The sequence below is a fragment of the Protopterus annectens genome, chromosome 1.part1, assembly GCF_019279795.1.
Source record: "Protopterus annectens isolate FY-2018-M chromosome 1.part1, PAN1.0, whole genome shotgun sequence".
Taxonomy (NCBI): Eukaryota; Metazoa; Chordata; order Ceratodontiformes; family Protopteridae; genus Protopterus; species Protopterus annectens.
Window position 1 is genome coordinate 797,043,071 of NC_056726.1, and position 27,895 is coordinate 797,070,965.

Below are 27,895 nucleotides of genomic sequence, written 5' to 3' on the forward strand. Positions count from 1 at the left end.
TCCGATATCGGATCCATAACCCACAGGTTGCAGACAAATGAATACACCTACTCAGATGGAACGTTATGGTGAGTACATAACTTCTAAATTTCACTTATATATAAAACATTAAAATCAGACTTAGATACTTATACAGTTAATTATTGGAAAATTTTCACCATCACTAACAAAACTTATCCTCCAGACATAGACAAATTAAATATTCTTCAGTCTGCTGGTAAAACTACATCTTTACATAAATGGAGAATATTCACTTGGAGATTTTTAAACAGATAATTTCTCACACCACATAATATCAGTAAGATAACTAAAGAAAATGTTTTATACTGGAGATGTATGAAAGAAATCAATGCAGACTGGACACATATATTTTACGAATGCTCATTATTAAAGAAATTTTGGGAAGGCATCAACAAATTTTTACAAGCAATTTTTACAGATAACTTTATTATTACTAAATCACTAGCTTTATTCAACACGCCAGTTCCAAACAATGTCAAACCAAGCAAATATTCAATCTTATGGTCTGTTTTATCAATTGCCAGGAAAGAAATCACAAAAAAAATTGGAAATCCTCACATATTCCATCTTTTCAAAATTTTAAAGATCTTCTCAAGGATGTTTCTAAACTTGAAATGCTGACAATCAAAGCTAGATCTTCAAGGAATACAACAGCTTATAATTACTGGAAGAGTATAAATGAATTACTAGTAAATCAATAACCTGAATGTATAATTAAATCTTTCTTTTTTTTCTTTTTTCTTTTTCTTTCAGCCTTACAGTAATATTTGATTCTTATACAGTGAACATTTTTGTAAATAGTTTGTTGTTATTGTGCACTATATCATTCATTTTTAGTGTAACATAAAATTCTTCATAACTATTTTAAAAAACAGTGTATATTTCAGTTTTGATTTCAATAACATTTTATTCAAAAAAAAAAGTTAACTGGCTGTCAGACTGCATTGCTTTTGTATAGAAAACTTGAGATTTGTGTCTGCACTCACAACCAAAAGCTCATTCCACTACAGCATTCATGAAAAAAGTTCCCATTGATGACATTTGTACAACAGCAACTTGATCAATGATTCATACATTTATATCTCATTACAAAACTGGGCAGTCTAGAGCTCATACATTCTTTGGCTCTACAATTCTAGGAATGACCTTCCTTGATACTAACCAGGTCTCTTTTGGCAGCTTGGGAATCTGTCCCACGTGTTGAATTAGATGAAAATAGATGTTACCGGATGCAAAAGCTATGTAATTAACATAACAGTAGAGCTGTGGTGCCTCATTTTCATGCAGTTCCTCACTTCTTCCCTCTTCCAAATTGTCATCTTCAAACTTCTGGTGTGTGAACAGGTTTCAATCAAGACCCTGTCTGTCTTAGGTCACATTACCAAGCTTGGCATACTTAGTAAGCTGTTATTTTTATTCTGTAGGAGTGTTTACACTTATCAAGGTGTTTTTCTCCATGGTTGTTTAGAGTTGAGTGAACTCAATCTGAGGTAATTTAGGTAGAAGAATGGAATTGTGGGTAGGGGAGGAGTCAGACCCTTGGATACAAAAAGCTGTGGAAGAAGGTGCTGAGATTGGATCTGACTGGATTCTACAACCCAAAATATTGAGCTGAACAAAATGAGACAACACAGATCTGTCTTCTTGATAAGTACATAGCGTTCGTGTATATGCTTTACAGTCCACCCACAAGTTTAGTCCAATCATCAAAAAGCCAGTCTTTTCTTAGCCACTTGTATTTGCAAGGCCATATTACAGAAATGTGATTCATGCTTTACAGTCTGTCATTTATTCACTAATTTCAGTGTTGTTGATCTTCTTCTGGATCACCTGCATCCATCAACACTAGACTGTGGTTCAAGTACAAGGTACTCCTGATTTTTCTAGTCAGTTCTTATTTCTGTCTTTCAAGCATTTACCTTTGGAATGTTGGAAAAGGTTTCACTGGCAAAATATCTCTATGAACTTTATTGTGAGAAGAATGAGACGTAGAGTCCCCTTCTGCTTGCTGACTTGCTGGCTCACTTTTTGTTGGATACATTTTTATTTTCTGCTTAGCTTATTCTTCATTAAAAATGTATTTGATCCTTCAGGAAGAAATACTCTGAAGACAGCTGGGTACAGCCGCTTGAATCTAACACCTGCCTCTCAACATTCCCTGATTACGAAGATAAATTTGCTTCTCTTCTCCATGGTGTACAGTAAATAATAATTTTCCACAAATATTCTACTCTCTAATTTTTAATATTTTTCCCTTATTCCACTGATTAGCGCTTTACATGCGTATGATTGCATCTTTATAAATATAGTTCATTGCTGATCTCTTATGGCAGGTTTGAACTGTTTCAGTTAACAAATACTGCAGAACATCAGTCCAGTTACTTAGTTGTGCTTTCATAAAATTAATACAGCCTGTTCCTTCTAGTTTCTGTGGTCTTCTTACTTTTTGATTTTTTTGAAACAGGTCTTTGTGAGAAGCCTAATGCTCAATTACTGTTTTCTTCATTTCACTTTCTGATTTTGCAGTTATATAAGCTCATCTGAGTAACTAGGTGAAGTTTATTTGAGTTGATATATTCCTTAAATGTCTCATGTGCTTTGATCGCTGCTTTGTACACTTGATTTATTTTTTCCTCTAAAATACTGTTAGCCATCTTTTGAACCAAAGCTGAAGCTTGAGTTGCTTTTTTGCTGAACAGCTGCAAGATCCTTTCCAGCTAGTATTTTATTTTCATTTCACCTTTTCTGATTGATTTTCTTTCAAATTATCCAAATTTCTTCTCTGATGATTTCCAGATGATATACTTATTATCCAGTAACTTGAATTTAGCCAAACAGTTTCAATGGACCTCCTTTTTCTCACTTTCTATTTTAACACTGGAAGAACTGAAATTAAGCTGTTGGTCATGGTGCAGTCATCTTGGAAGTCCAAGTCATTAACAACATCTTGCAGTGGCTGGGAGTATCATCCATCTGCAGTGACCACATCACTTCACATTGTAAGCAAGGACTTTACTGCTAACCCAGGGGCTATGAGCATATGTGGGAATGCTCACATCTCCTTACTAGAGCAGTCAGCTATGGAAAGTCTGCAGGTAGCCTAGGGGGAGTCACTTCATGGGATCTGGAGCAGACTAACTCCTCAACACTTGACTCTCTCTTCACTGGGGTAATAAATGAGGTATAACTTCACAAGAAGGATTGAATGAGCCACAGAGCTCTTCGCTGTGCTGGGGTTGCCAGTTTCCAGTCACTGTGAAACAAATGGGCTTATTTAGTGCAGGTAATGGAGCCATCATGTTGGGTCCCTCAAAAGTTGGGAAGGGGAAAGAAAATAGATGCAGGCCAGAAAATGTTTAAAATATGATTTGAAGCAGTTTAAAATGAGTGAGCTTTATATGCTGGCGAGTGAGACAGTTTTGGGTATCACACAATTGTACCTCCCATACACTTGAGTGAAATAACTGTTTGTCTTAACTACAAGAGCAGCAAAATCACATCTGGAATATTGAATGAAGTCATATACATAAATATACAGGGCCTAAGTGCTGTTACTAAGATCAGGTTTGTTAGTGGTTTCCAAACGTTGTAGAGTAGATGTCTATTCATTTTACCTGTCCACTGTGCACCTATATGCATAAATTTTGTAATGAAAAAGGATGTGTTAAAATGCTGTGAAGTTTAGAAAAAAAGGGTGGAGAGAAATGCTATATATTTAGCTCTAGATTAATATCAGGCATATACATTGCTGTCCAACAGTTAGATGTTAGTAACAAAATTATGGTAGATTCTGAATTTGTAATGATTTGATACTTTTATATACAGTTGTTATTTAAATGACATAATGGAATCTTCTTAAATCCTCTTATGGCATAGATTTGTTGTCAGTCAGGCACTGCTTAAAATAGGCTGACACTTAATATTGTAGTGTCAAATATCAGTCTTCTATTTTTACCAGAATTTTTACAGTTAAGTCATATATGCCAAAGTCCAATTATGGGGCATAAAGACTGATGCATGCTTTAAATCATTGCAGCTCTTGAATTTATGTTATGTCATGTGTCACTCACCATCACTAGTTGATAAAGTCTGGATGAAGTCTGTGCTTCTATATATATATATATATATATATATATATATATATATATATACATACATACACACACACACACACACACACACACACACGTTTGAATTAATGAAGGTCAGACATATGGTTGAAAATTAGAATTATGACCACCACTTCAGGCCTCAGTAAGACAGCTAAAGTGGCATCTTTAAACCAGTTTTTCCTTTCCCCCATTATGCTGCAGTTTTGTAGTTGATTATACTAAGCAGGAGGCAATGGGCAGTATAATCCCCTGCATGGGGCCATGTGGGAAGACTGTTTTCCCTACAGAAAAAAATGTTATTTAGCTTTTCTTCCGCTTCTTCCAGTTGTATTGTTTTGATCAGAAGTGCCATTTGGTATATTTGTCTTTGACCAGATGTTTTATATCCTGAATTACTTGGATGGAGGATGTTTGTGTCACCAAAGGCTGTCAGTTTTAATAAGTAAACTCTAATGTTTAGCTTCACCGTTACGCTACTAATACAGCTGAGTCTAGTAAGGAAAGCTGGTGGTGGAATGCAGAATTCCAAGAAGTCATCAAAAGAAATGAGGAGTGCAGGAAAAAGTGGGAAAAAAGAAAGACAAGCCAAGCTAGGAAGGAGTACTGTTTGGCTAACAAAGAGGCTAAGAGAGGAGATGCAGTAGCAGCAGAGGCACTCTTCCATCTTCTGGAAAGTGACTCAGTAGTTGGCACAAAGAAATTATCAGGTTACAAGGCAAAGACAGAAAGATAAGGAAACTAGTTAGACAACCTTCATAAGGGATAGCAGAAACAACCTGCTCACCAGTCCACAGGACATCAAAGACAGATGGAAACAGTACTTCTAGCAGCTTCTGAATGAAGAAAATTGAAAGCTGTACTACACCAGATACTGCCTATATAAGAAGAGGAGGAGCCTGCCATAGAAAAGTAAGAATGGCACTAAGAAAATGAAGTCAAGGAAAGCAGTAGGCTCAGATGCAGTCACAGTAGATGTGATAAAGATGCAGGATGAGATAGGAGAGAAATAGCTACAGAGGGCACTCATAGCTGTGTGGAGAGATGACTAGAGAGTAAGCATACTAGTGCCAGTGTTAAAGAACAAAGTGGACATTTACAACTGTGGGCAGTGCAAACTCCTGTCACATTGCATGAAAGTTCTAGAGAGGGTGATTGGTAAATGAATATCAAAGAGTAGTAAAAAGTAAGCTGGTGGATGAGTAATTTGGATTCATATCAGTTTGCAGTGAGACATATAGTTGAGAACATGTTAGATATGAGGAAAGAGTCCAATTAGACATTACTAGACTTGGAGAAAGCATATGGCAAGGTTCCAAGAAAGCTGATTTGGGCAGTCATGTGGTCGTTCAAAGTCCCAGAAACATTATTAGAATTAGTGTAAGCTATCAATAAGGACTCAATGACTCGAGTGTGAGCAGTGTTTGGTCTCACAGAGGGGTTCCCAGTGGGAATGAGTGTGCATCAGGGTTCAGCTCTGAGCCCAATGCTGGTCATACTGGTGATGGACCACATTAGCAAACAGGTCTGAGGGGACACATCAACAAAGTTGCTGTCTGTAGATGATATGGCATTACAGGCAATCTCTGAGCAAGAACTTCAGTTAAGGATAGAGGAATGGAAAGCAAAAGTGAAGGCACATGGGTTGAAACTGAGTACAGATAAGACATCTGTAATGGCAGCAAATAGGGAAATAAAAAAAATAGCTGGTAATTGATACAGAAGGAAGATTGTGAGACAGGTTGCCAGCTTAAGTATCTGGGAGGGTGGTTGAGATGAAGAAAGTCTTAATGAAGAGGTATGAGCTAGAATCAGGGGGACTGCAGCCACCTGGCACAGAGCGTCATGTGTAGTGAATGACAGAACAAATGCCAAAGAAGCTGAAAAGTAAGGTGTGTGAAACAGTGGCATGATCAGTACTGCTGTCTGGTACAGAAACTTGGGCAGTAAAGGTAGAGCAGCTGAGCATGCTAGAGATGATGGAAATGAAGTGCCTGAGAAGTGTGATAGGTTGCACTCTGTGGGACAGATGAATAAATGAAGACATAAGAGCAGAATCTCAAAGTAGCTGTAATTGCAGAAAAGATAAAAGAGTGGTTCAGGCACATGTGCAGAAAAGCAGAGTACATCTAGTGAAGAAGATTTTGGACAAACGGGAAGAAGGCAAGAGGAAATGAGGGCATCCAGCAAAGAGGTGGATGGATTGTGTGAAAGAAGATCTGTGACAGTCAGACATGACTGCTGATGAAGGCAGGAGAATGGCAGTGAATTGAGGGAGATGCTGACAGTTGACATGATACTCCAACCCATGAACAAAATGGGAAAAAGAGGGTTGATGATGAGGAGTGGGTATGTCTTAGAACTGTGTTAGAATATGAAGAGAGGGGAAGACAGAGCTGCCGCACATGGTTGCATATTGCTTTAATGTTGCAGACTTATGTTACAAGACTCAGTGTGGCAAGATAACCTGCTGTCAACTGGCAACATCTTCAAGATGATCTGAAGTATATATCCTAAGTATTGTAGTTATCAATGCATATAAAATATATCTGTATTTGACCCTTCACTATCTTATTTCTTGCAAAAATTTCAGACCTTCATCCTTTTTTGGGGAAATTTGAGTAGTTATGGTCTTTTTTCCCCAGAGTTTCTGATTTTATGCCAGGATGTTAATGACTTTCATAGTTTTGATTCCCAATCAGCAATTTTCGTTGGGTTTCACTATAGCATGGCAGCCCACCAGTTTTTGCTGGTCTACATGGTTAAATCCCCCTTCAAACAACAGTACATCTTACAAAAGCCTGAACTGCAGCCAAGACAACTTGAATCTCTCTGAAAGCTGTAGAATTGCATTCTGTTGTACTGCTTAGTTCATTTTCTGTCAGATATGAGACCACATGGTCAGTCTATTACAGATGGTGCCAATCTCTGAATGTGGGGTAAAATATTGCCTTTCTTAGCAATACATGTTTATTTAGAAGGCATTAGACAATTTGAATATAGCTCTGATGTCATAAAAGTATAGTGTAAAATATTTTAAATGCATTTAGGGAAATTAGTTTTTCTCAGATCTTTCTTTCAATTTTCTAGTCTCTCCATAAATTGAAGTAGACGTGTGTTAATACTCGTGGTCACTGTAAGTCATCCTTGTTACTTAATGTGCATATTTGTTCAGAAAGTTTATGCCTTCTTAACGCTCAAAATCAGCTAATTCCCTACTGATGCATGTCAAGCTGTTGCCTAAGAAGCACTTAATAGTTCACAGGTTTACAGGTAATTACTAGGTTAACGGCCCTTGCAGGCCATTTTAAGCCAAACCAGATTCCCTTTGGGTGCATGAATTAACCTATCTCATTTAGTGTTAGATTAGCCTTAACCATCCCTTGGCCGATAATTATATATTACCCAAAGTGAGAATAACTGGGGTCATACTGTAGATAATCCCATGCACGAGATAAAGTATTTAGGAGCTGCCTGTATCCATTAGTAGTACATGGGGGGGCTATCCTGGGGTAAATATTACACATGAATAGATCCAAGCTGCACTTGAATATTGCTACAGGTGTGCACTTCCTTTGTTCCAACTTTAGTGATTATGGCAAGGTGTAATGTGGCTTTTGGGCTACTAATAAATTGAGTATGGCGACACCTTGCCATATTATTATGTGATCTATGTACTGTGGCAGGTAATTATTTATTTATTATTTATTTTACATTTGTTTACCGGGAAAGTCCAACTGGACATGGATCCCATTCTCAGTGGTGACCCAGGGACTAAAGCGTCACAAAGATTAGTACAGCAAATACAGTAAATACAATACACATGTTAATAAAGTACAGCACAGAGTCAAAAAGTTAATACAGTACATTTTCAAGGCCAAGAAAGGAGCAAAAAGTAAATATACTATAAGGAGCACAATGTGTTACAAAAAACAATACAGATGAAAGAACATTTTGTTCAGTCATTTGGTTAGATTCATCAGTGGCTAGTACAGTAAACACACATTGATTGAGTAAGAGTATAGAAAGGAGTTGTTACATAGACAGTTAAAGTATGATATGATCTAATTAAATGATGCTACCCAGGGTCAGAACAATTACATAACCAAGAACTATGTATATGGGACTGGAGGAGTTTTTGAAATTATTTTCGTTTTCACTGAGTTCAGTGGGTTTCGATTTCAGTTAATTATTGGGAAGCACTCATTTGAATGTAAAGTATTGGTATGGGTGTACTCTCCTTTTATTGTCGGGATCTTCAGTTTTGGAGCTACAAAGTGACTGTTTGGTTTGGTTTTTAGTTGTACTTGAATATGGACAGGGACGAGCTTTGTTTAACATAGATGGGGTGTCTGTTCCAAAACAGTGATATCCACTGCTATATATACCTGACCCGCCAAACTGTTCTGTTGACATTGCAGATAAGGTTTAGTTTCCTAGACTGAATATTTCTGGTGCCATTTGACTTGCTGATATGCAGTACATCCAAGAGTATTAGCTTGGAGGATGCCTTGTTTGCACAGATCACCACTTAGCAGTCTGTAGGATACCGGGTATAGTGATAGGGCTTTGAGTCAGTCCATATAGGACATATTGTTTAGACCTTGTATCATTTTAGTAAAGTATCTCTGTGGCATTACAGTTGTTGCATGTATCTAGACAGATTCCTGCCCAGTGGAGTGTTATACTCAATGATTAGCCTAATGACAGCTGAATAAAGGGGACATGACACCCCTAGATCTAGACAAAATCCCTTTGTTTATAAGCTGCCCAATATAGAAGGACTTTCTTACAACAATGGACACAAGTTGCTCAAAATATAGGTCACTGTTCACATAAGTTTCCAAATCCCAAGCAACTGGGTCAACTCTCAGGGCATATTGCCAGTGTGGTAGTTCCCTTATAGGTTCATAGGTGTTTACTAGGCTAACAGCCACAAGGGCCTTTTTAAGCCTAGCCATGCATTCCAAATCTGTGACAAGTTCTGATACCCTTGATAAGTGTAAGCATGGGCCTGGGAGATGAACCATTTACAGGTTACCTTTGTCCATTAGAGACGTAGGTGCCAAACCAAGGATGAATTTCCGGTTTACCATCCAATTGTCCAAGTCGCACTTCAATTGGGTTAGGGAGGAACTCTGCTTCAGATGGATGAGGAGCCTGTTCCGTAGATGGGGTAGTCTCTGGGGTACATACCTATCTCTCCAGCAGGTTCTATTTATATCACAGACAAGGTTTATGTCTTTATAGGTTCATAGGTAGGTACCAGGCTATCAGACCAAGGGCCTACGTAAGCCTAGCCAACAAGGTTCCCTGGCTTATGCCACCCAAGAAAGTTATTTTCCTGTGCCACTGTCGAGCAGGGACACAGAAGTGATCCCCGGGGTGTATTTCCTATTTCCCATCCACTCATCAAGATTTTTCTTGAAGAGTGCTAATGAGGAGATCTGTTTGACATAGATAGGTAGTCTGTTCCAGAGTATGGGAAGTCTGTGGGACAGGAATCTATCCCTCCAGCATGTCCTGTTTAATGTGGTGACAATGTTTAGGTCCCAAGAGTGTGTAGCTTGGAGGGATTGGGATTTCTTTAGGTGTAGCATGTCCAACAGCTCTGGGTTTGACATAGCTTTATATGTTAGGCAGAGATCACCACGGAGTAGGCGATATGCCACGGAGTAAAGCTGGAGTTTTTTGAGATGGACTGCGTAGGGTATCTGTTTGAGGCCAGTAATCCTCTTTGTGAGGTATTTCTGCAGCCTTTCCAGTTGTTGTAGATGTCTTGTGAGGTACATACCAAAAAGGGCATTGTACTCTATAATGGGTCTATTGAGTGATGAGTAGAGGGGAACAATGACCTCTTTTTTTCTGGATGGGAAACCTTTTGTGATGAGGTGTGCCACATAGAAGGATTTTCTAACCACTGTAGCGATGTGATTATCAAAGGAGAGACTACTGTCCACCTGTGTCCCAAGGTCTCTTATCACACTTTTGGTGTTAAGTAGACTACCGCCTATGTGGTAGTTCATGGGTACAGAGTTTTTACCAAAGGGGATGACAATGCACTTTTTGGCATTGAGCTTGAGGCCATGGCTTTGACACCAGGCATCTGTCTCAATGAGGCCCTTTTGTAGGATGTCCACATCATTAGGAGTTTCGATTATGGCTCCTAGTTTGCAGTCATCTACAAACTTCATTAGCCAAAGACCTTCTGTGTTAGCCTGTACTTCAGATAAGTAGATACCAAACAGGAGAGGACCCAGGACTGAACCCTGTGGTACTCCACTTGTCACTGGTCTGAAGTCTGATTTGGAGTCTGCTACTTTCACACTGTGGATTCTGTCAGTAAGCCAGTTGGCAACCCATCTTGTGACATAGGGATTTATACCTAGTTTAGTGAGTTTATCTATAATTCCAGAGTGGGGGATGGTGTTGAACGCCTTGGCGAGATCTAGATAGGCTGTGTGAACCACCTTACCCTCATCTGTAGCTTTGGTGACTGGTTTAGGAGACACAATCTGCCTTTTACAAACCCGATCTGGTGGGGTCCAGAGTTTTGAGATTTCCAATGTCTTTGTTTATGAGTTCCTTGATGATACTTTCCATGGCCTTGCAGACCAGGCTCATCAGGCTAATGGGGCAATAGTTCCCGGGGTCTGTCGTGGCTCCCCCTTTGTGGAGTTGGATAACCATCACAGTGCACCTTTCAATGGGCACAAAGCCTGAGGTGAGGCTATGACTGAACATGGTACTTAGGTGGGGTGCCAGTTCATTCTGTAGTCCGTGTAGAAGGCAGCCTGGGATGTTGTCAGGTCCCATGGATGCTGTGTTTTTGACATTGGAGAGTGAGGTTTTTACCTATGCAGCCATGATTACAGGAACTTTGCATTCTTCCGGTATAGAGATGGGCCCGTTAAGGGGTGGAGGGGGGGTAAAGTTAGCACTGAACCTATCTGCCAGGATGTTGGCAATATCAGTTGGTTCTGTATATTTAGTGCCATTGTGCTGTAACTCAGAGCAGATCTGAGTGTTGCCATTGAGATTCTTGACATAGCTATAGAATGTTTTGTGGTTGTCTTTAGAATCAGTGGCAATTTTGTTTTCATAACTAGCTTTGGAGGATTTTATGAGGGATCTCTGCTTCTTACTGCGGCTGACCAGGGAATTCCTCCAATCATGAGATTTTACTCTTTTTTGCAACAGTTTCTTTCTTCTGTTGTAGAGTTTGTTTATGGCAGTAGACCACCAGATTGGCTTCCTTTTTTTGGAGGATAGCATCTTGGTTCTGTTAGGGAAAGCATGATCCAGCACTCGTGTAAGTACTTATAAAGTGCATTTGTGTAGGATTTAGCAGTCATACCTCTATTGTCCATCTGCATGGGTGTTGTGAAGTTTTACACTTCTGTCTTAAGAAGCATGAGTTGGCTTTGGAGAAAATTTTTACAGTTGTTTCCCTATTGGGGGGTGGGAGTGGGATGTGGGTGTCTATGGTGATTAGCTTGTTGTCGGATCCGACCAACAAGGAATTGATCTCTGGTGTGGAACACCGGTCGCCCATGTTGGTGATGACCAGGTCTAGGATATTGCTGCCCCTTGTGGGGGTGTGGATAAGTTGATCCAAGGCATTGGAATTGATGAATTCCAGAAAACGTTGAGCAAGAGTTGGTACGAGTAGTTTTCCCAGTTAATGATGGGGTAGTTGAAATCACCCATTATTAGGGTGTTGGGTTGTACCCTAATATTTTCCAGTGTATCAAGAAAAGAGGAGTGGGAATCCTGGGGAATGGTGCGGGGCCTGTAGCAAGCTACAATCAGGATTGTGGTCTTGCCCAGAGTTAGTTGAACTTGGATATTTTCGGATGCATCATGCTGAGCAACTAGCTTTGAGGTGTGGGTATCCTTAATGAATATGGACATGTCTCTGTCTTTAGTGTTTCAGTCCGGGTTAGGTGGCCGAAAGGTGTGGTAGGAATTATAGCCTGGTAATGCAGGGGTGCTCTCTGAAGCTTTGAACCAGGTCTCTGTCACTGTACAGATGTCGATGTTCTCCATTTTAAGGAGTGCCGCGTGTGAGTGCATTTTGAGGTTTAGACTTCTATCACTGAGTAGCATTACCCTCAGATTTTGCTTGCCTATACCTGTTATGGTGGTGAATTTGTCATTTGCTGGGTCAACTCTAAGGGGTGTATTGTCAACATGATAGTTACCAAGGATGGATGACTTCCCAAAGGATACTGTTCTGCATTTCTTGGCATTTAGTTTTAGTCCATGTCTCTGACACCAGTTATTTGTCTGTGTCAGCCCCTCCTGGAGAGCACTTGTGTCAGTGTGAGATTCAATGACAGCTCCTAATTTGCAATCATCTGCAAATTCAGTCAGTAAGAGACCATTGACATTGGCCTTGACCTCTTAGAAGTAAATGCCAAAAAGGAGCAGTCCAAGGACTGATCCCTGAGGGACTCCACTTGTGACTGGCCTCTTTGTAGAGGTGGACTCCTGAATTCTAACTTTCTGGGGCCACTTTCTGGGGCCTGTCTGTGAGCCAGTTGGCTATCCAGTGGGTGACATATGGGTTTGTACCATCCTCTTGAGTTTGTCAACAGTGCCTGAGTGGGGTATTGTGTCAAATGCATTTGCCAGGTTAAGGTTGGCAGATGGAATGCTTTTGCCCTCATCTGTTGCTTTGGTGACCTTCTCAAAGAAGTGCACCAGATTGAGTAGGCTTGATATGCCGGTCACAAAACCAAACTGGGTTCAGTCCAGTGCCTGGAAGTTTACTATATCTCTGTTGATCATCCCCATGATAATTCTGTCCATGGCTTTACATATAAGACTAGTGAGTGTTATGAGTCTGTAGTTTCCAGGGTCTGTAGATGGCCCGCATTTGTGCAGAGGGATGACTGTTACCTTTCTCCATTCATGAGGCACGAAGCCTGTTTGGAGGCTACAGTTAAGTAATAATTCTAGAGTGCTTTACTTATTTTGGAATTAAACTTTATTCTGGTCATACTGGAACTTTTGGGTTGTGCTTCTATAATTCTAGAAGCCCTGATAGGTCATGTTTCATGCTATTTAGAAGGCATCCTGGGATGTTGTCTGGGCCCATTGATGCAGTGTTCTTGGTCTTAGAGAGAGCATTAAGGACCTGTTCCCTAGTGATAGTAGGGGGAGTTATTTGATGATATTTCCTGAGGGAAGGTTGAGGGGGAGAGAGGAGTAAAGTTGGAGCTGAATTTATCAGCCAGGAGGTTTGCTATATCTTCTGGCTCAGTGTAGGTGGCTCCATTTACAATGAGCTCTGCACACAACTGTGTATTGCCTTTGAGGTTGCAGACATAGCTAAAGAATGCTTTATGGTTGTCCTTGGCCTGGGATGCCAAACTTAGCTCAAATTTGGCTTTGTTAGACTTTATTTGTCCTCTGAGTTGTTGTTTAGTTTGATGAGAGTACTTTTATACTGCTGGGTGCTGCACCTCCTTGGGTAGATGACTTCCTAAAGGATATAATAATGCATTTTTGGTATTTAGTTTCAGTGCATGATTTTGGTACCAACTATTAATTTGGAACAAATCTTCCTGCGGGATGGTTAAGTAATTTGTGGATTCAATGACTACTCCTAGCTTGCACTCATCTTCAGACTGAGTCATCCAGAGCCCTTTGGTACTGGATTTTACTTCAGGGAAGTAGATGTTAAACAGGAGAGGTCACAGCACTGAACCCTGATGGGCTACAATAGTGCCTGATCTCTTTATGTAGGTAGCTTCCCCTATGTTGAGCTTGTGTATCCTAAATGTGAGCCAGTTGGTTTTGAAAGGGTATTATTCCCAGTTTATTTAGCTTTCCTGCTATGCTTGAGAGAGGTATCTTGTCAAAAGCTTTAGCTAGGTCGAGGTATGTATTGCATGCTGTTTTACCTCACCCATTGCTTTGATGACCTTTCCAGAAAAGTCCACCAGGTAGAGTAATCATGACTTGCCCTTGACGAGTCCAGGCTGATCAAGGTCCAGGTTTTTGAGGTTTTGTATGCCCTTACTGATCAGTTCAATGAATAATCTTTGCATGTCTTAGCATATGAGGGTGGACAGACTTATGGGTCTACAGTTGCCGGGGTCTGTGGCAGGTCCTTCCTTATGCAGGTGAATGATCATAGCTCTTCTCCATTTAATTGGTACAAAACTGTATGAAAAATGTTGGCAGAGGGATGGCTAAATCATTCTTCATACTATTTAAGATGCATCCAGGGATATTGTTGGGACCCATCAATGCAGTATTTTTAGCTTTTTATAGCGCTTTTAGGACTTGGTCTTGTCTGATAGTTTTAGGTATATCTTGTGGGACAGATAGCGGGAACAGTAAATATGTAGGGTGACTAGTTAATCTTGCGGTTGCTTTGGCCTTATGTTTTTTTTTTGCTTTGGACATGTGTAATATTAAACTGCAGAATTAAAACATTCCTGTATCATAAACGTAGCGGTAGTTAGCTGCATTACTTACATGTATCTGTCATACCTGCTTACACAGTTTTGTTGCAATAATATATGGGGATTTTTTTATTTACTGTACATGTGATAATAAAGACCAGAAGCTCTAGCTGAAACAACTATTGCTTTATTGGTAACCACAGTTTCTTTTTCTTTCTGCAGCCCTTGGAATATCCTATTAACTCCAGTGCTAAGCAAATGCCTTTCCTAAGGAATCCTGATATTTTGGTAGGTGAGAATGATTTGACAGCCCTCAGCTATCTCCATGAACCAGCTGTCCTGCATAACTTGAAAGTTCGCTTCTTAGAGTCCAACCATATCTACACATACTGTGGTAAGCAGAAGAATTTCTTTCGTTTATCTGGAAATCTCAAAAACAGAACCTTGCTTGCAGAGACTAGTTGTTGCATTATGTTATAACAAATTACGCTGCTTACATAATAATGCTTTCCCAACATGAATCCCATGAGGTCTGTGAATTAATTTTTGAGGGAACAGCATTTTGACCGTCTATAAGTCAGAATACACTTAGTTTATTTATGACGCAAAAGATGTATTTAAGCTAACTAAGAAGATTGTGTGTGTATAGTAATGTATATTCTTATATTACAAGCTCTGAAACTAATTGATGTTCTTCGTGTTTCACTGTTGCAGTCATCACCTGTGGGTTATCCCTGCTATGGTAGTCCTCAGCTGGCGAGAATACCAGAGTCAGTGTTTTTCTGCGTCGGCTGCTGTCACTTGCTGCCTGACATCAGGTCATCAGTGCTATAAAGAAAGGCAGCCGATGCCATTACATCTGTCTTTCTTGCCGTGGAGACCATAGCAGAAGCAATTTGCAAATGTGCCAGTCGGTCGCTACCAGAGTGTGAATTAAAGCTGAAATAAGCTAAGTACCCCATTGGGGATCCTTTTTTCTTGTACTAACCAATGTCCAAAAAAGTTAACAGTTGTCTCACTTGTGGAAAGCAAATACCATACCAAGACTTCCATTCATAATGCATCACTTGTTTAGGCCCAGACCACAACATCCTCTGTTGCCAGTTCTGTGCCCTCATTAACACAATAATCATTCGTCGTAGAGCTCTCATTGTAGCCAGGTATTTTCATCTTCCATCTTTGCATTCCGAAATGGCATCCATCAGTCAACAATCCATAGACATTCCGAAAAACGTAAGGATAAAGATAGAAACAGACAACACAAGGCTAAGCCTTCCGACAACTCTACTGCTAAGCAGGTCATCAGTTCTTCGGAATTCAGTGAGATGCCTTCGCAGCCCCTGATGCCCGATTCGATACTTTCAAAGGCTTCTACTGAGACCCTTTCAGAGTTCGGTATGCCACAGAAATCTTCTTCGTCTTCTGAGCCTTTGGTTGTCTTTGCCTTGGTTGGGTCCGGAGCTGCGACACAAGCACCAGCTTCTGAGTAGGTTTTTCGCATTACCGAATCTAGACAAAAAAAGATGTCTTCTTCTCCGACTACCGTTTTTCTCAGATCGATGAATACTCTTAGGCCTAGAGGCAAGGCCATTCCTAGGAAAACTGCCTCTAGTACTATTTTACTCCTGCTCCACCACCCCAAGCTCATATGCTTAAAATGGTGGAGGATCTTATCACCCTTATCAGGGGTAGTCAGGCCACATCTTCTAAAAGGAAAAGAGACCTTTCTCCTGAAATACTGACAGAACAAGATTCTGAGAAGTCTGATTATTCAGATTTTGAAGAGGAACAACAACCTCTGACTGCTTATGAGGATCCAGATGCAGAGGAATCCATTCCTTCTGCCTCCCCACCAGAAGGTCTTTTCTTTGGGGAAACCCTTCACACCCTCAGGGAACATTTCCACTGGGAATCCCAGGACTTCCATCAGTCTAAGAAAAGACTAGAGAGTTTCTAGACCTGCCACAGCACAGACTCTTGGCCATCCCTCCAGTGTTAGAGGTGGTTGGTGATGTCTTCCATGAATCCAGCTTAACCCCTGATGCCCTCCCACCTGCTTCCAGAAAACCTGTTAGGTGTTAAAGAGTACCGGCTTCTCACAAATACCTGTACAGAAATCCTGCTGCAGACCCAGAGGTCATTACACAGGGACCAAACGGAGCTAAGGCTAGTTCTGCAAAGAATCCTATTCCTTCTGACAAGGACTCCAGAGCTCTGGACAGATGGGGTAAAAAAGTGTACACCTCTGCAACTTTAGCTATCAGATCACTCAACTGTCAGTTCCACATGTTAAAATATCAACAACACACTTTGGAACTATTAAAACAAAAGATTTCAACCTTCACTGACTGTGCCACTTCGAAAGAGTTAGCAGATTTACTGCACTCTACTTCTCAAGTGGCTAAACACTCATTACACTGTGGATATGATGCCCTAGAAGCCTCAAGTGGGGCAGCAGTGACAGGATCTGTCATTAGGAGACATGCATGGTTGAAGGAACAACCTCTCCCTGATCATGTCATATCTAAGTTACTTGATTCACCCTTGGATAAGGACCGGTTGTTTGGAGTAAAAGCAGAAGCGGTGCTTAAAAAGATGGAAGACAAAGCAAAATCTATGCAAACAGTAGAAAAATTCCTTCAAGTACAACCCCTTTGGTTCAGCAGGGATTTTCTCTCAAAACACAGGTCCTTTCCTGAACCTAGCAGACAGGGGCAAGGTAAGCCCCGCAGGGATAGACCATCCAGACTCTTATCCCAGGGACAGCAGAAAACCAAACAGTGGACCACTTCCATTCCAAAGGCAGGGAGTTCTAAGTCATTCCTCTATGGAAAAAACTCTCAATGACTCCCTTTCCCCCCTTTGCCCTCTTTTCACTCACCAAAAAGTAGGAGGAAGGCTCTCCCTGTGCAAAAAAATTTGGCTTTCTGTAACAAATGACCAATGGTTCTTAAAGATCATTTTTCAGGGATACAAATTCTACTTCAACAAACTCCTAATTCCAAGAGGGTACCCAGACTTGCCTCCAAATCAGTGGGCAGAGGCATTGAAACAAGTCCAAATTCTCATATCCCAAGGGTCAGTTGAACCTGTCCCCTCAGATCAAACAGGCAAAGGCTTTTATTCCAGATTATTCCTTGTTCCCAGAAAAGAGGGCACTTGGCGCCCCATCCTGGATCTATCCATTCTGAACACCTTCCTGGTGGTCCCCAGATTCAAAATGCTAACTTTGCAGCAGTTGCTGCCTATGCTGACAAAAATGCCTGGTTAGTTACCCTAGATCTAGAAGATGCCTACCTCCACATCCCCATAAGGGAATCCTGCAGGAAATTCCTTCACTTCAGAGCAGGCTCACAACACTTTCAGTTCTCTGCACTACAATTTGGCTTATATACTGCTCCCAGGGTATTCACCAAATGCTTAGCCCTAGCTATAGCCTTTTGCAGACAGAAAAATATACAAATTGACCCTTATCTGGACAACTGCCTCATTCAGGCAGATTGCAGAGAAAAGCTCCTCAAGGACCTCCTCTTTGTCTAAACCCTCCTAACCTCCTTAGGGTACACCATCAATGAGAAGAAATCAAGGCAGACACCCTCCAGGAAGATCATTTTCTTGGGAGCACTGTTGGACACAGCATCCCAAATCGTCTTCTTATTCCCAGAAAAGCAAAGCTTCCTGCCTCTCTGTTTTACCCAGCTGGCATCAAGACTTGGACTATATGGCATCTTGCATCCTTCTAATTCCTGTGGCCAGGCCTCACATGAGAAAACTTCAGTGATACCTAAAGAACCTTTGATGTCAGCACTCTCAACCTCTAGAGAACTATCTACCTCTGATCCCCTGTATAAGGGCCGAGTTTCTCTGGTGGGTAGTGGCCTGTGCCCAGAACAAGGGTATTTCCTTCACCCTTCTCCCAGCTGTTCAGACCATAACCACCGACGCCTCAGACATAGCTTGGGGCATTCACCTAGAAGGAAGGTGCACCCAAGGTCTTTGCAATGCCCAGCACCTTCCCTTACACATCAGCCAGAAGGAAATGATGGCAGTACAAAAGGCTCTGACATCCTTCAAACCCCATCTCAAATCAGGGGTTTCTCCTTATCAAAGCAGACACCACAGTAATGTGGTACATCAACAAACAGGGAGGGACCCAATCTTACCCTCTGTGCAGGCTAGTCATGAACCACTGGCTGATAGCCTCTTCCATGGGACTACCCCTTATATCCCAATACCTACCAGGGATCAACAACACCCTGGCAGACCACTTAAGCAGAAACTTACTGGACCCCCATGAATGGCAGTTCCACAGAAAAATCTTTTTACAAATCACTCAGATGTGAGGGACTCCAGAGGTGGATCTCTTTGTTTCTCATCTCAACCATCAGCTGAAAAAATTCTGTAGCAGGGAATATCACCACCTAGCATGGAAGGTGGATGCCTTGACCTTCCCCTAGAACATGCTGTTTGTGTATGCATTCCCTCCTCTGCCTCTTATTCCCAAGGTACTGATCAAAGTAAGGGAGGAGAGACCAAAGGCCATCCTCATTGCTCTAGATTTGCCCAGATAGCATTGGTACCCCTTACTGCACAGCCTGACCTTACAGCCTCCCAGGCAGCTTCCCCTGATCTCAGACCTCTTAACTCAGGTGGGGGATGCTGCACCCAGACTTGCAGACTCTCAGACTATCAGCATGGCTAATACACTAAAGGCAAACAAGGGACCCCTGTTAAGCAAACAGGTCCTAGACATTATCACAGAGGTCAAAAGGCCCAGCACCAGAAAATTTTATGCAGGACAATGGAAAAGATTATTCTGCTGGAGCCAGTCCAGTGGGGGCAATAACTCACAACCTTCCATCCCTTTTATCTTGGACTACCTAGCATAGCTACTTAATAGTGGCCTCTCCTTCTCCTCTATTATAATCTACGCCTCAGCCATTTCAGTTCATTTTGATACAGAACAGCCCCTGTTCTCCCATCCTTTGATTAAACAATTCCTCAGTGGGGCTTCTAATATCAGACCTCCCAGAAGGCCACCCACTCCAACCTGGGACCTGAATTATGTTTTGGAAAAACTAACTTTACCTCCCTTCGAATCTACTGCTTCAGCAGAACTAAGATACCTCTCCTGGAAGACTCATTTTCTCCTAGCTATCACCTCAGCCAGAAGAGTTTCAGAACTTCAGGCACTGATAGTCATTGAGCCTTTTATCATCTTCCATGCAGACAGGGTCTCCCTGAGGATTAATTCCCTCCTTTATGCCCAAGGTGGTATCTAATGTAACTCTCAACCAGGCCATACATTTACCTGCGTTCTTTCCTAACCCTCAAAACAAGGGGGAAAGAATTCTGCACTCACTAGATGTCCACAGACAGCTCAGATACTATCTGGACTGTACTAAACCCTTCAGGAAAACAGGCCAACTACTTGTCAGCTTAGCCCCAGGGGCAGAGGGGAAGCCCATTTCCAAACAGACTATTTCCAAATGGATATCACACTGTATCCATTTCTGCTGGAGATTGCATGGGAACCCCCCCCCCCTCAAAGTCTATTCAGACCCATTCCACTAGAGCAGCATCCACTTCCACAGCATTCCTCAGAGGAGTTCCCACCAGAGACATCCTGGAAGCTGCCACCTGGACTTCTGTCCCATACCTTTACCAAGCATTACCACCTACCTCTATCTTCTAAGGCTAGGGAAAGGTTTGCCTCTGCAGGGCATGCTGACCCATTCCTAGGTCTCTTACTAATCCAACCACCCCTCTCCTCAGCTTTGGGAATCCTCCCACAGGTGATGACTGCAACAGTGAAACATGAAGAACATAGTACAGTTGTGTACACTTACCATAAATGTAGATGTTCGAGTGTATTCAGTGTTGCAGTCCTGGTTTCCCACCCTTCTTCCCCCTTATATCTTCTTTCTTTAGGGAGGCATAAGTTTCTAACGGTGGCTTTTAGCCACCAGGACCACTTTACCATATTTACTTGGGCCTCTGACTGGTTAGGGCAATAAAAACTAATGTAATGGCATCGGCTGCCTTCCTTTATAGCACTGACGACCTGACGTCAGGCAGCTCGCCACAACAGCTGATACAGAAAAACATTGGCTCTGGTATTCGGGCCGTCCGAGGGCTACCACAGCAGGGATAACCCACAGGTAATGACTGCAACAGTGAATACACTCGAACATCTACATTTATGGTAAGTGTACACAACTGTTCTGTTCTAGTAAGATAATTTTAGAATGTGAGATTTATCCTTTTAGTATGTATGCCTTAAAATGGCAGTTATTTTTGGAGACGGAAGGAGCTTAGTGTACACATTGAAAATAACTTTGGAATAGTCACCTTAGCAGCAAATCACAACATTTGGATTACTGTTTGTTTTATTAACTGTCCCACCTGCTGGACTTTCCTCTCTGTGCACAGACCAATCAAAGCTTTTGCTAATCTGCACTGATGTAGATATGCATGAAGCTTCTTTTTGTATGCTAAGATGGTGCATGCTCTCTTCAGTTTTTCTTGCAGTTTTAAGACTCACACGTCCCACTCTTGTAAATCACCTTTTACTGCACAATAATTTTAATCTTAGCTTCATTTCTGTGGCTATGTTTTATTTTATTTATTTTTAAATTGTACTTCCTTACTTGTGAATGTTTCATTGTGTTTAAATTCATAATGATGTGAGACTGCAGTAGACAACTAGCTCTTAAAGATTTATCATTCAAAATAATTTGTTTTATATAGAGCCTGATCACAGTGCTAAAGTGTGTGAGCACTGTAAAAATTATGACAATGAAGTATGCTGACATACTTTTTTAAAGAAAGAAGTCTAAAAGTCTTTGGAGAAGAAGTCAAGGAGCAAATTCAGATTTTATTGGAGGGGTCACAGACAGATGTATTTAGAAGAAGGCATAATTCATTGTGAAAAAAAAAATCCGTAGCCAGATATTCTAGGAGTTTTCTATTATCCCCTTTATGTCCCCAGAGTAGCTCATTTTCCCAGTGACAGGGAAAATATATCAGTTTTTGAGGCATCTGTTGTACATTGATTGACTCTAATGCCAAAGATGAAATCAGCATGGGTATATGCATCAATATTGATCAAAATACAAAGATTGGTCATCCCAGGGATCACCTCAGAAGTGTTGGAAAAGTGAAGAACTTTAGAAGGCTGGACTACTGGCTTCACCAAAGTGAACCTGAAGTATAAGGATATCTCCTGTCAGCACAAGAGGAGGTGTTAGATAGTGTCCTCTTCTGCCTAATGTAATCTAGAGAAAGTTGACTAAAGATCTTATTGCTAGTTCATCAGCCATGATTGTGGTTCTTTGAATAGTACATCATGGGGTCTGATGTAGGTTTAAGGTAAGAACAAATCAGTCTTCACCTACATTGGTACCTGCAAATGTTCCATATTAAATGAAAAACTAGTTCTTCTCTTTCATCATACAAGAATAAACATTTTCAAATCTTTCTTCACGTGATATTTTTATTTTTTGGATCTTAAGGAGCTGACAGTTTTCAGACAATCCCCAATGGATGCTAAATGTAATGAAACACAGCATCACTGGTGAAAACTCTGACTGGTGCACATTTCTAAAATCTCCTGAAAAGAGATTTTCACAAATGCATACAGTTCAGAATTCATTAAAAAAAGTTCTGTCAATCAGGACTTTCCAAAACTTATGGAATGTAAAGTCTAGACATTCTGTTAATCAGCCACAAACTCATTGGTTAGCAGATTTATTGTAGAAATTTGATAGAGAAAAGCCCTGTCTTTGAGACAGTTTGGAATTAGAATCTGTAACAGTGGCTACATCTGCATCATTTCAGAGGCCTAGTATATCCTTTATCCAAGAAAGTATTTTTCCCTTATCAGAAGGCACAGTTTGTTGGAGAAATGTGATAAAAAATATTTATATATCCAGCACTTCAGTGTCAATAGCTCATGCGTTTCAATTAAGCAAACATTTGTCTTCAGAATCATGTTTGAAGTGCATTGGCCATGTTCTAAGGAATGTTATCCTTTCAAAATTCTATTTTGAACGAGTGTTAGAAATTATGAGCAACATAACTGTTTATAAATTGAAGGAGTTTCTTACGAATGTGAAAAGATGTAAATCTCTGGGCCTTCAAGCCATCAAGTGTACCAGTCATACAGTGGGTGCCATAGCTAAAGCAACCATGTCTGGCAAAGTTACATGAGGGATAGCTTGGCTTGCTCTTGTAGGCACTGCCTCAAGATGTTAAAACACAGATTTTGGACACCGGTCTTACAAGTGATTACTTTTTTTGCCCGCCAGTAGCAGGACTATTCAAATCCTTGTGTAAGACAAGGGTAAGCTGAAAGATCAACACTAGGAGTATTTTCTAGCTGTTCCTTCATTTCTTAGAAACTGTCCTTTTGAGAATTAACCACACAGTATATTTCTCAGGCATGTGTGGGTGCACTCACAGAAAACAGGTGAGGCCTAACCTCCACACACACAGACAACAGGTAAGGTCTAACCTCCATAAATTATACGTTCCAGCTGAGTTCTCCTAAAATGTTTCTATACTATATGACATGCAAGTCTCTAAAGCTATATACCTATATCCAACACCCTCTTTTAAAAAGTGTAAAATATAACTAAAGGTTAATATATATATTGCATTTTAGAGAATATCTAATTTAATGTTATATATTGGGCATATCATAGGTGTTTGCATCAAAGACCGGTCTAGTCTAGCCTAGTCTGCAGTATATATTGGTTGGTGGCACAGCACGAAGCATCAAAGACTATCCATGTGCAACTAACAGTGGGTAAAACTGCCTTCCAGTTTATAGCCTGCTACAGACCACCCTCCCAAACCCAGGAATCCCACTTGGCCTTCCTGAGAACACTGGAAAATATGAAGGCCTCTCCAAACGCCATTATATTGGGCGACTTCAACTACCCAAACATAGACTGGGAGCATTACTCTAGCTCTAACACCCTAGCCCAAAGGTTCCTAGAATTTATAAACTCAAATGCTATGGAACAACTTGTTACCACTCCCACAAGAGGGGAAAACATACTGGACCTGATCATCACCAACATGGGGACTCTATGCTCCAGACCAGAAGTGTATCCCTCACTGGTAAGATCAGACCATAAACTAATCTCACTGGATATTCACATCCCGACCCCACCCCCTGCCCAGAAAACCACAGTGAAAAACTTCACTAAAGCAAATTTCACACTCCTCAAAACCGAGGTGGAATCCTTCAAAGCCCCCGGGCCTGTGGAAAATACGGCCCAGACCGCAGAATCCTTTATAAACGCATTCTATGCACACCTTCAGGAATGCATGGATCATGCAATCCCAAATAAAACCAAGACCCAGTCCTCCAAAGGCAGACATCCTGTCTGGTGGACCTCAGCCATAAACAAACTATACAATAGAAGGAGGAAGCTACTACATGATGGAGCAAAATCCCAAAAAGGGAAGGCATCTCTGATCACTATTAGCAAAAAACTATGGGCACTCATAAAATCGTCTAAGGCCAGCTTCGAGAGAAAAATTGCACAGGACACTAAGGATAATCACAAGGCTTTCTTTAGTTATGTTAGGAACCTGGATGGGAATTCCCAGATATGCTCAGAATTAGTCCAAAGTGACAAAAAATACACCGAACCCACAGACATTGCCAACATCCTAGCTGACAGGTTCAGTGCAACCCCCCCCCACCCCATCCCCACCAAAAGGGCAAATATCTATCCCAGCAGAGTGCTGCCCCCCCTGACATCTCAGATGCTCAGGTAAGAGCCGCCCTCTCCAAAGCAAAAAACACAGCATCAATGGGACCAGACGGTGTCCCGGGCTGCATCCTACATGAACTCCAAGAAGAGCTAAACCCAAACACAAAACTACTGTTCAATCTCAGCCTTACTACAGGATATGTACCCAAAGAGTGGCGTACAGCAACAGTGGTCCCGCTCCACAAAGGTGGTGCCTCAACAGATCCTGGAAACTATCGCCCCATAAGCCTGACTAGCTTGGTCTGCAAAGCTATGGAAAGGATCATCATGGACCTCATAAATAAAGATATTGGGGACCTACAGACACTGGATACTACGCAGTTCAGCTTTGTTAAGGGCAGATCCTGCCTCTTAAACCTGGTTGATTTCTTTGAAACAGTCACCAAGGCCATTGACGAGGGGAAGGTGGTCCACACAGCCTACCTGGACCTCTCAAAAGCCTTCAATACAATACCCCACTTGGGCATTATAGATAAGCTCACCAGCTTAAATATAAACCCCTATGTCACTAGATGGGTTGCAAACTGGCTCAAGGACAGAAACCACATGGTTAGAATTGCTGGAGCCATGTCAGACTCCAAACCAGTTACAAGTGGCATCTCACAAGGCTCAGTCCTGGGACCTCTCTTGTTCGGTATATATTTCTCGGAGGTACAGGCCAACACGGAAGGACTGTGGCTGACCAAGTTCGCAGATGACTGCAAACTGGGCACCATAATCGACTCTCCAGCCGACATAAGCATCCTCCAAAAGGGCCTCATAGAAACAGACAACTGGTGCCAGAGCTATGGCCTCAAGCTAAACACCAAAAAGTGTATAGTCATCCCCTATGGCAAAAACAAAGTGCCCACAAATTACCACATAGGTGATAATCCATTAAGTACAGAAGAAGTAATTAGGGACCTGGGGACCCAAGTTGATAGCAATCTCTCATTTGACAACCACATGGCCAAAGTGGTTAGAAAAACATTTTATATAGCCCACCTAATCATGAAGGGATTCACATCTAGATCAGGGGAGGTCATCGTGCCTCTTTACTCATCCCTCATTAGGCCCATAATTGAGTACAATGCCCCTTTTGGGATGTACCTTACCAGACACCTGCAGCAACTGGAAAGACCCCAAAAGTACCTCACCAAGAGGATCAAAGGGCTTAAACAGATGCCATATGCTGCCCGGTTAAAGAAACTCCAGCTCTACTCGGTGGCATACCGCCTGCTCAGAGGTGATATGTGCCTGACGTATAAAGCCATGTCCAACCCGGAATTAATGGACATGCTGCACCTCAGAAAATCCAAATCCCATCGAGATCATAGGTTTACCCCGGGTATCACTTCTGTGTCACTGTTAGAGAGAGGACCCAGGACTGAACCCTGTGGTACTCCACTTGTCACTGGTCTGAAGTCGGGTTTGGAGTCTCCTACTTTCTCAGTGAGGGTTCTGTCAGTGAGCCAGTTGGCAACCCATCTTGTGATATAAGGATTTATACCTAGTATAGTGAGTTTATATATAATTCCAGAGTGGGGGATGGTGTTGAAAGCCTTGGCAAGATCTAGATAGGCTGTGTAAACCACCTTACCCTTGTCTACGGCTTTGGTGAAAGCTTCAAAGAAGTCTATCAGTTTGGGAGACATGATCTGCCTTATACAAACCCGAACTGGTTGGGGTCCAGAGTTTGGAGATTACCATTATCATTGTTTATAAGTTCCATGATGATACATTCCATAGCTTTGCAGACCAGGCTCATCAGGCTAATGGGGCGGTAGTTCCCAGGGTCAGTGGTGGCTCCCCCTTTGTGGAGTGGGATAAGCATTGCTGTGTGCCACTCAGTGGGCACAAAGCCTGAGGTGAGGCTATGACTGAACATGGTACTTAGGTGGGGTGCCAGTTCGTTTTGTAGTTCATGTAGAACGCAGCCTGGGATGCTGTCAGGTCCCATGGATGCTGTGTTCTTGGCTTTGGAGAGTGTGGTTTTTACCTGTGCAGCCATGATTACAGGAACTTTGCATTCATCCGGTATAGAGCTGGGCCCTTTAGGGGGTGAGAGGGGGTAAAGTTAGCACTGAACCTATCTGCTAGGATGTTGGCAATATCAGTTGGTTCTGTATATTTAGTGCCATTGTAACTCAGAACAGATATGAGTGTTGCCATTGAGTTTCTTGACATAGCTATAGAATGCTTTGTGGTTGTCTGTAGAATCAGTGGCGATTTTGTTTTTATAACTAGCTTTGGAGGATCTTATGAGGAATCTCAGCTTCTTACTGAGGCTGACCAGGGAGTTCTTCCAATCGTGGGATGTTACTCTTTTTTGCAACAGCTTCTTTCTTCTGTTGTAGAGTTTGTTTATGGCAGGGGACCACCAGATTGGCTTCTTATTTTGGAGGATAGCATCTTGGTTCTGTTAGGGATTGCACGATCCATGCACTTGTGTAAGTGCTTATAAAGTGCATTTGTGTAGGATTCCGCAGTTGTACCTCTATTGTCTGTCTGCATCGGTGTCATGAAGTTTGCCACTTTTGTCTTAAGAAGTGTGAAGTTGGCTTTGGAGAAATTTTTTACGGTGGTTTCCCTAATGGGGGATGGGGGCGGGATGTGGATGTCTAAGGCGATTATGGTCATATCTGACCAATGAGGAATTGACCTCTGGTGTGGAACACTGGTTGCTCATGTTGGTAATGACCAGGTCTAGAATATTGCTGCCCCTGGTGGGGGTGTGGATAAGTTGATCTATACATTGGAATTTATGAATTCCAGAAAACGTTAAGCAAAAGAGTTGGTGCATGAGTAGTTTTCCCAGTTAATGATGGGGTAGTTGAAATTGCCCATTATTAGGGTGTTAGGTTGTACCCTAATATTTTCCAGTGTATCACGAAATGAGGAGTGGGAATCTTGGGGCATGGTGGGGGATCTGTAGCAAGCTACAATTTGGATTGCGGTCTTGCCCAGAGTTAGTTGCACTTGGATAATCTTGGATGCAATATGCTGAGCAACTAGCCTGGAGGTGTGGATATCCTTAATGATTATGGACACACCTCCGCCTTTAGTGTTTTGGTCCATGTTAGGTGGCCGAAAGGTGTGGTATGAATTATAGCCAGGTAATGCAGGGGTGTTCTCTGGGGCCTTGAACCAGGTCTCTATCACTGCACAGATGTCGATATTCTCCATTTTAAGGAGTGCCTCAAGTGAGTGTATTTTGAAGTTTAGACTTCTAGCATTGAGTAGCATTACCCTCAGATTTTGCTTGCTTGTACCTGTTACGGTGATGAATTTGTCATTTGAACTTTGCCAAAAAAGGCACTATAGGGGTGGCAAGAGCCTTAGCCAGTATCCGGAATTCCAAGGGTGGCAGGTGCAGGCCATCTCTGTCAAGGAATCGTCATCTGTTGATCATGTCATTCTAGGTAGACAGATACTGGATCCCCTTAGAATGACTCCAGACGCTTAGCCAATTGTTGAAGTCAATCATTTTGTCCTTGTGCTGTTGTATCATTCTGGGTGATGGCAGGATGTGACTCTGGGCTAGGGTCATACCTGCCTGGGCTTCAAGATCGGACAGCTC

At 41.7% G+C, this 27,895-nt stretch overlaps 1 protein-coding gene across 2 annotated transcripts in view; it reads left to right on the forward strand.

Moving 5' to 3' along the window:
• The window catches only part of MYO5B (myosin VB), a 3,346,216-nt gene that overhangs the window by 941,673 nt on the left and 2,376,648 nt on the right, over positions 1-27,895 (forward strand). For both annotated transcript variants that reach the window (XM_044078265.1, XM_044078275.1), the window contains exon 3: positions 14,771-14,942. In XM_044078265.1, the coding sequence (XP_043934200.1) occupies positions 14,771-14,942 (172 nt within the window). The remainder of the gene's footprint in view (positions 1-14,770; positions 14,943-27,895) is intronic.